This window comes from Petaurus breviceps, unplaced genomic scaffold, assembly GCF_028583685.1.
Source record: "Petaurus breviceps papuanus isolate PSGF00001 unplaced genomic scaffold, PetGlider_PUasm1.0 90681, whole genome shotgun sequence".
Classification (NCBI taxonomy): domain Eukaryota; kingdom Metazoa; phylum Chordata; class Mammalia; order Diprotodontia; family Petauridae; genus Petaurus; species Petaurus breviceps.
The window spans coordinates 4,897,866-4,906,622 of NW_027187307.1; the positions used below are offsets into that span (position 1 = coordinate 4,897,866).

Genomic DNA, 8,757 nt, shown 5'->3' on the forward strand with positions numbered 1-8,757 from the left:
ATCAGCCTGAGCCCTAGTCCTCCACTGCCCTATACCCTGCTCAGCCTTCTTATTCCATCATGCCCTCTGGGGCCCTCTTTCTGGTAAAAAGAAACCACTTCATTCTCAATCTTTCCATCACACACTTTCCTCTTTCCATCTTCTGCCACTGATGGAAATGTGGCTCATCTGGAAGTGGTTATTTCCCTTGCTACACCCTCCCTAGGACTGGGGGCTCCCCTGACACCCTCTTTTTTTTAAGCAATTGGGGTTAAGTAACTTGCTCAAGGTTACACGGCCAGTCGTTTCTGGGTGTGGTGCTGAGTATCTGAGCCCGGATTCGATCCCCAGGTCATCCCGACACTGGAGCCGGTGCTCTTACTCGCTGAGCCACCTGGCCGCCCCTCCCCTGACACCCTCTTGCCCAGGACTGGGAAGAGGAGGAGGAGGTGGCAGCAGCATATCCCTTGCTTCACACTGCTATCTCCAAACTGTCTCTGCTATTGTTTCTCAAGAACTTCTTTCTCCTTCATGGAGTATTACTCCATCCCTTTATATTTCCTGGTCTAGATGTGTAGTGCTCTGGCCTCTGGGACATTCTTTCTCCCTCTCCCAAGGAGTTAAGTACTTGGTTCATAGTCTTTCTCTCCATCCCATTCCCTGCTCTTAGACTTGAGGTAATAGCTTCAGAAATCTTGGCTTCTCAGTTCATCTGTTTCCTCAAGCCCCATAATCTGCTTCTTCAAACCACCCCCAGGATGATCGAGCTGATCTATATTCTAGATCTTGTCACCCCCCCTCCCCCGTTCTTTCTGAAATCCTTCTTTAATTATAACCTTCCTGCTCTGCTGCCTCATTCCTAAACTTGTCCTTTACTTATCTCTCTCTGTTGTCACAATCTTAACCAGTTCAACAGTACTCTGCCATCTACCTTTGAATCCCTTTCCCTCTTATTCTGTGATGGCTTATGTTCTACCAACAACAGCCTCGCCATCCCCCTCCCCCAGGATCCCCTTCCTGTCCTCTTCTGCTCCTACTCACAGAATCCTCAATACTACTTAGGAAAACCACACCAAAGTTTACATATTTGTGGGTAGGGTTGGGGGGGGGTCTTTTTTGAGGGGAGGGGACATCACTAGGAGTTAACCATGATGTGAAGAAAAAAAATTGCCTTGCTGCTGCACAGCAGTCCTCTTATTCTTCCATAATTAACGATCGCAGTGCCCCCAGTGGCTATTCTAAACTTTCTCTTCTAAACCCTCCTCCAGTCCCTTTACACCACAGTTCTCCCTTAGCAGAGTGTGGCACTTGAAAATAAGTGCCATCCATCACGACCTTCATCTTCTCTATTCTATGCCTCACACCCTCTCTATCTTGGCTCTCCATATCTGCTTATCTTCAGTTTCTGAGGCAGAATGCCCTCTTCTTTATCAGTGCCAACCCTTGCATCCTTGTCTTCATCACCTTCCCAGAACTTTCCCTTTTGATTGTCTTCCACCTCTCATCTTCATTCTCGCCTCATCCATTGAATCCTTCCTACTGCCTATAAAAATTTCCAGGTCTCCACCATCCTTAAAAAACTTTAATTCACCCCTGTCATCCCCAGTCTACCATCCCTTTCACAGACAGATATTTAGAAGGTGGCACCTAAACTCATTGTCTCCTTTTTTTTGCTTTCTTTTTTTCATTTTCACCTTTCATTTTGCCCTTTGTATTCTGGTGTCCTGTACTTGCTGGCCTGAAATGACTTTCAGTGAGGTTTCAGTGATCAGTGTAACTTCTAAGTCCATCAGCTTTCTCTCATTCCTCATTCTCCTTGACCTCTCTGAAGGATTGCTTTTGGCCAACCACCCCTTCCATCTGGATTCTCTTTTTCTCCTTTGGCTTCTGTGGCACTTACTCAGAAGATGTGGCCCCTTTGCATCTTCTGTCTTCTGTCCACCTAGCACAGTGTACCTTGAGACCCTGTGCTGAGTCCGCTTCTCTCTACACTTTCACTCCCCTTAGTGGCCTCATCAGTCCTATGGGTTCAGTTATTATCTGTCTCTGCATCCCCAGCCTAGATGCAGAACAGCAGGCCTGCAGCACTACCTCCCTGCTGTTGACCTCCAGCTGAATGTCCCGTTGGGTAGCTTAGGCTCATCAGGGTCAAAATTCAGTTCCTTAGTTTCTCCCCTAATTCTCCCCCTTCTTTACCATTCTTGTCACTCAGATTCCCAACTTGTTTGTCATCCTTGACTCTCCCCTCTCCGCTTTCCAGTTGCCATATCTTAACAGGTTTTCCACAGCATCTCTAGTCTGTTCTGTTCTGTTTCTTTATGTTAAAAAATTAAAAGGACATATTAGGGACATATGAGGTAAGTTGTACCTGAATATATTCAAACTAAACATTCCTTACAAGGAAAAACTATGAGAAACTACAAAAGAAAAAGGTAAAGAGATTTGAAAAAATATTTATTGTAGATATAAATGATAAAATTTGACATCCATAGTAAAGGAATTATTAAAATTTCATAAATAAAATAGTTACCCAGTCTACGGTGGAGAAATTGTCAAAGGATACAAATAGATAATTTTCAAAAGAAGAAATATAGATTGTTAATAATTGCTTGAAGAAAAATTCATTTTTTTTTAAATCAAAGCAATACAAATTAAAACAGCTCTGAGGATACGACCTCACCCCTATCTGGTGTAAAGCTCTTTGCAAGTGCCAAAGCACTATATAAATGCCAGCGATTGGCAAAAATAACACTAAACAACAAAATCCAGCTTTTTTTTTCCTGTTGCACCCATAAAAGCTGGTCAACCTAATGCGATTTTTACTGCTGATCACAAATATGGTTTCAAGTTTTGTCTGTTAGCCACTATTTTCACAGGAATCGTTTTATATTTGTTTTTTTTTCCTAAACAAAACTGGGATTATTCAAGTCACCTAAAACGCGAGTACTGATGATTTCCCATTCTATTTCACCTGTACAGCATCCCACAGCAGCTTCCCACAGTGGGCAACCAGCTTGGTCTTCACCTGCCCTACCCTTGCTTTTCCATTCTGGACACACCTAGATGGAAGCATTCCCCATGTTCAGCACTGATAGTACTTAGTTTTCTGGGAAAGATTCCAAATGTTAATTTAAAAAATAGATCTTGAGTAATATGTTATGGCCCCCTAAATTTGTACTTTATAGACTTTTGAGAAGATCATTGACTTTTTGGGATTATTTTCTCCTTGTGGTTCCTCCCCCCCCCCAAAAGTGTTTGGTCATTAGTTATTGTGATAGTAATGGAATATAAAGATCCTCCTGTATTGGCTTGGTTTTCAAATTGATTGTGTTAAAACCCAGAGCTTGTTAATCCCACCTGTGGGATGGACTTGTTGATGTGAAAAGAGAGTCCTGAACTGGGAGGAGCTGGTGATGTAGATTTGGAGAGACTCGAGAGGAGGCAGAAGAACTTTTTGGAAGCAGTGCACTTGTGGAGGCAGAGAGAGACTGAGAGGATTGCTGAGGGCCACTTTGAATTGCCCTGGACTTTTGAGACCTGCCCCTGGAGCTGCCAAGGACTGAGGAGACATGGCTGTTTTGCTGGTACTTTGTCTCTTTTGATGTTGTTTTGCCAGATTTGTCCACTGGTGAAGGACAGTGCTGTTGTTGAAGAAGTCGTGGAACCTGGCTGTTGGTTCAGAGCTCCTGAGACTGTCCTGCAGACAGAGAGTGAATACTGTGCACTGGTGAAGGACAGTGCTGTTGTTGCAGGGGTCTGGGAACCTTGCTGTTGGTTCAGAAGCCCTGAAGAAGGATTTTCTTGTTGTATGTTTACAGAAATCCTGGGAGAGGGTTTTGCTAATGTTTTCAGGGGTCCTAGGACTGTTCTGCAGACAGAGGATGAATTAAGGAAGAGACTGGCAATGTATCTTGTGGCCTTGCTAAGCTTTGTCTCCCCAGGAACAAATATTGCTGAGAACTTGCCTCTTGTCAAGATGAAGAAAAGACCTCCATTTGGGTATTAAGTGCTGTGCTTTAACTTGTAACTCTGGGGTAGATTCAATTGTGATCCAGGGGTGGGGAACTTTTGACCTTTTTGTGTTCTATGGTTGAACAAATGAATGTACTTTATGTATGATTGGAAACTAATCTCCATTTGAGAAGAGGGGCTTTGTGATGGACTAAATGAAGGTACAGACTAGGGGTGGAATAGTATTTAGAACAGGGACTTTGTAATTGATTGAATGAATGCAAGGTCCTGGGGTGGGGTAGTACTTGGAGATCGTTTACCTAGCTCAGGGGAAAAAGGTCAGCACCCCGAACTTCAGAATACACAGACAGAATTATCAAGTCAGAGAAACATATCAAGTAGACAGTTTCCAAACTGTCCAACCATTACATCCATATCAAATCAACATCTGGGTTTTTCAAAGCTGGGGGGCTCTGGACATTGGCTTCCCAGAATCCAGATCAAATCACAGAACACTTCTCAAAGTGAGCCCCAAAACAAAGCTACACACCAGGGCCCATACAGCCCTCTCCTGGCTCAGAGAATGCAACAACCTTACCTACTCACCGGCCAATCAAGAAGCATCCACCGAAAAACAAGTCTCCCACCCCAGGCTCCAGGCACACTCCAGCCTAGGGGCAGGGAAGATCTCCAAATTTACATTGCCATTACAGTTATCTCCATGCAGCCCCTTCAGCTTAATTTAACTGTTTTCCCAATGGTCATCTTTGACCATTTCCCTTATTTGAGAAACCCACGATATCCATTCTTTGATTTCAGTTTCATTGATTCTTGGAAATTTCTTTTTCAGATAAAGAAAACCTGCATATTTTTCAGTCCAGCGTCTTCATAAAATTTTTCATTAAACGAAGTTTATAATGTGAAGTGGTGGTAAGAAAGCTTTTCTCCTTCAGACTGTTGGCTTGCCATATGATTTTTTTCCTTGAAATTCTTTCCTTTGAGGCCAGTGTTTCACGTTTTGTTAGCCTGTTCTTTCCTGTTTACACATTAAAACAGTTGGATTTGTTGTAACCAAGTTGCAGTCTGAGTAAAAGAACAATTTCTTTGAGATTCCCACGTTTCCCAGGGCTGTTTTTCACACTGAATGTGGTTGGAGAAGTTTTTGTGTTTCAAATATATTCTATTCCCTGTTACATAAGATTCCTTCCTTTGAGTTTCAGTACTAAAAGTTCAGCTTGAATTTTGGCTAGGCCAAGATTATAAACAAAAGTTGTTCAGGGCCGCTTGAGTCATGAAATAAAGATCTGAGGTTCAAAGATTTCCTCAAATTGTGGGTCATCACCTTGCTGGGCTTCTCTATGGTCAAACATCTATCCAGTCTGAATTATCCTTCAGGTTCATCCCTTTTATTCAAATTCCAGGTTTCTGCTGGTTTGGGTATAGGTGGTTTCTTCATTGGTTCTTATAACTGATGACAGATTTTAATGCTGCACTGTATGTTCAGACCTGGAGGTAATTCCAGACATTTTTTAAGTCAAAACAGCGAAATGCGGTGCATGACTTTTTTATTATCTCCAAATCATCAGAACCAAGAAGGCCCAGTCAGGAGAATAATATAGGTGATACAGCACAAGGTGGGGGGGGGGCTCGAGGATAGCATTCATGTGCTTTCTTACCTGGAGGAACAAAGTTCACCTTGACCCAAGAACAGATTGAATGACAGACAATAAAGGCAAACTGAGAATTTAGGTAATAATGTACTAAGTACAAAATGTTTGGGCAAAAAGGAGCAGAACTAATAATGATATTTACCCAATGATAGCAGGTACATAAATGACAGGGACTTTCATGGCATGACTGAATATGTTGGAACGTTCCTGGCCCCACCAAGTCTGTGCCAACATTTAGTACATGAACAAGGACTTCACACAATGCACTGAAAAATCCAACTAGTGATCTCAGTACCCTCTTCTCCTTCCTCCCTTTCCCTCCACCAAACCATACTTGATTAACCTCACATATTATGTAACTTAGAGGTAGGTGATCGGGAACCACTGGAATTTTTTGATTGCAGGGAGGAACATAGTCTGATGTGGATTTAGGAAGATCACTTTGACAGTGGAGTGGGGAGGAACTTGAAACAGGCACGCACACGCACACGCATGCTATTGTAGTGGTCCAGGAGTGAGGTGATGAGGCCTGCTTCAGGGTGGGGTCAGAGTCTGAGGAGAGAAGGGGGCATAGATGAGATGTTAAGAGAGTGGTGCCCATGAGAGAGGAAAGTTAGGAGGGGGGAGCATTTGGAGGGAAAGATAATGAGTTTCATTTGGGACACATTGAGTTTAAGATATCTACAGGACATCCAGTTTGAGATGTAAGTCTGGAGCTTAGGGCAGTACAAGCAGATCTGAGTGTCATCACCATAGAGATAATTAAATCCTTAGAGCTCCAGAGATCAACAAGTGAAATAATAGGGCCCTGGGTAGAGCCCTGGGGGATCCCTGTGCTTAGCATGTGTGATATGGATAAAGATCTGGTCCAAGAGACTGAGGAGCAGTCAGATGGGGGTGGGGAACGAGGATGGAGTAGCATGGAAACCTGGAGGGAAGGTGCTATCAAGTAGAAGGGAATGATCAGCAGCGCCAGAGACTAGAGAGAAAAGGCCATTTGACTCGGCAGTTAAAGAGAGCGCTGGTGACTGGAGGGAGCAGTTTCAGTTGAATGACAAGGTCAGAGACCACATTGCTGAGAGTTAAGGAGAGGAAGTGGAGGGGCCTGCTGGGCATGCAGGCATCAGGTGAGGTCTTTTAATGATAAGAGGAGATGTGGGCATGTTTGTAGGTAATAGAGAAGCAAGGAGTAGGTAAGGAGATATTGAAGATGAGGAAGAGAGTGGGGATGATGGCAGAGCAGTCTGCTGGGTAACAGGTGGGATGGGATCACTTGTGCTTCGGCAAGGAGAAGGGCCATCTAGAGGCAGCTAGGTGGCCCAATGGGCCTAGGGTCAGGGAGACCAGTTCAAATCCAGTCTCAGATACTTACCAGCCATGTGGCCCTGGGCATGTCACTTAATCTCGGTTTGCCTTAGTTTCCTTAGCTGTAAAATGGGAATAATAGCACCTACCTTCAAGGGTTGCTGTGAGAATTAAATGAAGTAATATGTGTAAAAAGCACTGAGCATAGTGTGCAGCACATAGTAAGTCCTCAATGTCTATTCCCCTGCTCCTGTAGGACATCTTGTGACACCCAGGCTCACTGGGCATCCGTGGAAGGCGTGCTCTTGCGGGGGGGTGACGAGGCAGAGCTTAGAGGATGCATCTGCAGGAAGGAAGGAGTGCCAGTGGCAGGTTTGGTTTCCGCTTCTGGGCTGGGTAGGTGGGTCCCTCTGGAAGGAACTGGGATGACAAATCAAAACTCCTCCTCCCATAGAACAAGGGAAAGGAAAGCCTGCATGTGTGATCACGTTTGTTAAGCCTTAGCTTAGTATTCAGCACACAGTAGGTGCTCTACAAATGACTCTTCCCTGCCCCCTCCACAGGCTGGCTGCTAAGAACTTACAACACTCTCCTTGGCCTCTGCATTTGAGCCAAACTGGGCTAGTCATTGTTCCCCAGCTTAGCACTGGATTCATTCTCCATCATCTCCACTTGCTTTTGGGAGGCAGCATGCTGTAGTGGACAGAGTATTGGTCTTGGACTCAGGAAAACCTGGATTCAAATCCCACCTTATGTATACTGCCTATATAAGTGTGACACTTAATATCTCTGGGCCTCAGTTTCCTCATCTGTCAAGTGAGGAGGGTTGGATTCAGTGGTCTTTAAGATCCCTTCCAGCTCTAAATCTGTCTCTCTGTGCCCAGACCTGGAATGCTCCCCTTCCTCCTATCTGCCTCTTAGCACCAGTAGCTTTCTTCCAGACTTAGCTTAGCTGCCATCTCCTACAGGAAGCCATTCCTGATTCTCACTTTTCCCGGCACTGCCCCCCCCCCCAGCTGTTTGTTCTTTTTCTTTCTTTAAATAAGCTCCTAGTCACTATGTCTGTGTTGTCCTCCCTCTCTTTCAGTGCTCTGTAAGCTTTTTGTGGTTTCGATGGCTGCAGCACAGTGCCTTGCTCACCATAGGTAGGAATTTAATGAACGTGGGACTGAGTGTGTTCAAATAATATGCTCTATCGTCTGCCTACAGTGCCTGCCTAAGGATGCTGGGCACAGAGGCACTACCCTCTGCTGGTAATCCTGGCCTGCTTCCTTCTGGGTGATGACTGGGTGAGGAGGGGCCCAAAAGGCAGAGGCCCGGGCCTCAGATTAGAAACCGGGAGCAAATCCCGAAAAGAGATGTGTGCATGACATACTTAGTTAAATCTGCATTCTTAACATTTTCTCCAGCATTTTCCTAAGTCGAGATAATCAACAAACCCTGATTTGCAGCCTTTGCCAATTTCTGAGGTATAAATGCTCACACTGAAATTTTACCAGTTGGCTCCTGGGGCTAGTTGGAGCTGGCTCCTGTCCTCCCCTGGTCTCAGAGGCAGGGAACAGCTTTGGGTGACTTTCCTCCTTATCTGGCCCAGGCCAAAGATCTGTGTTCCCATGAGCAGTCTGAGTTGGCTGTGAATCGCTATCAATCGGCAAACATATATGAAGCACCTGTGTGCCAGGCATGGGGATACAAAGGCACGTGGGATGGTTCTTCCCAAGGAGTTCTGTTCTTTTGAGGGAGTTGGCATGCACAAACAGCCGGCTGGATATATAAGCTTTAGTTCTGTGCTGAGACTCATGTCTGGGTCGACGTAGGCTGTGTCTGCATAAATATGTATATACAAATAAAT

The 8,757-nt window shown here is 44.7% G+C and overlaps 1 protein-coding gene across 6 annotated transcripts in view; it reads left to right on the plus strand.

Moving 5' to 3' along the window:
- TAF7L (TATA-box binding protein associated factor 7 like) overlaps nucleotides 1-5,043 on the plus strand; it is a 30,239-nt gene extending 25,196 nt beyond the window's left edge. For 5 of the 6 annotated variants that reach the window (XM_069065247.1, XM_069065243.1, XM_069065240.1 and 2 more), the window contains one exon: nucleotides 4,781-5,043. Coding sequence is in view for 1 of the 6 variants with exons in the window: in XM_069065245.1 (XP_068921346.1) it covers nucleotides 4,781-4,822 (42 nt within the window). In the remaining 5 variants the exon portion in view is untranslated. Of the gene's footprint in view, nucleotides 1-2,958; nucleotides 4,754-4,780 lie in introns of those variants that run through there. The other variant, XM_069065241.1, reaches the window with a different exon arrangement.
- Nucleotides 5,044-8,757: the final 3,714 nt, after the last annotated feature.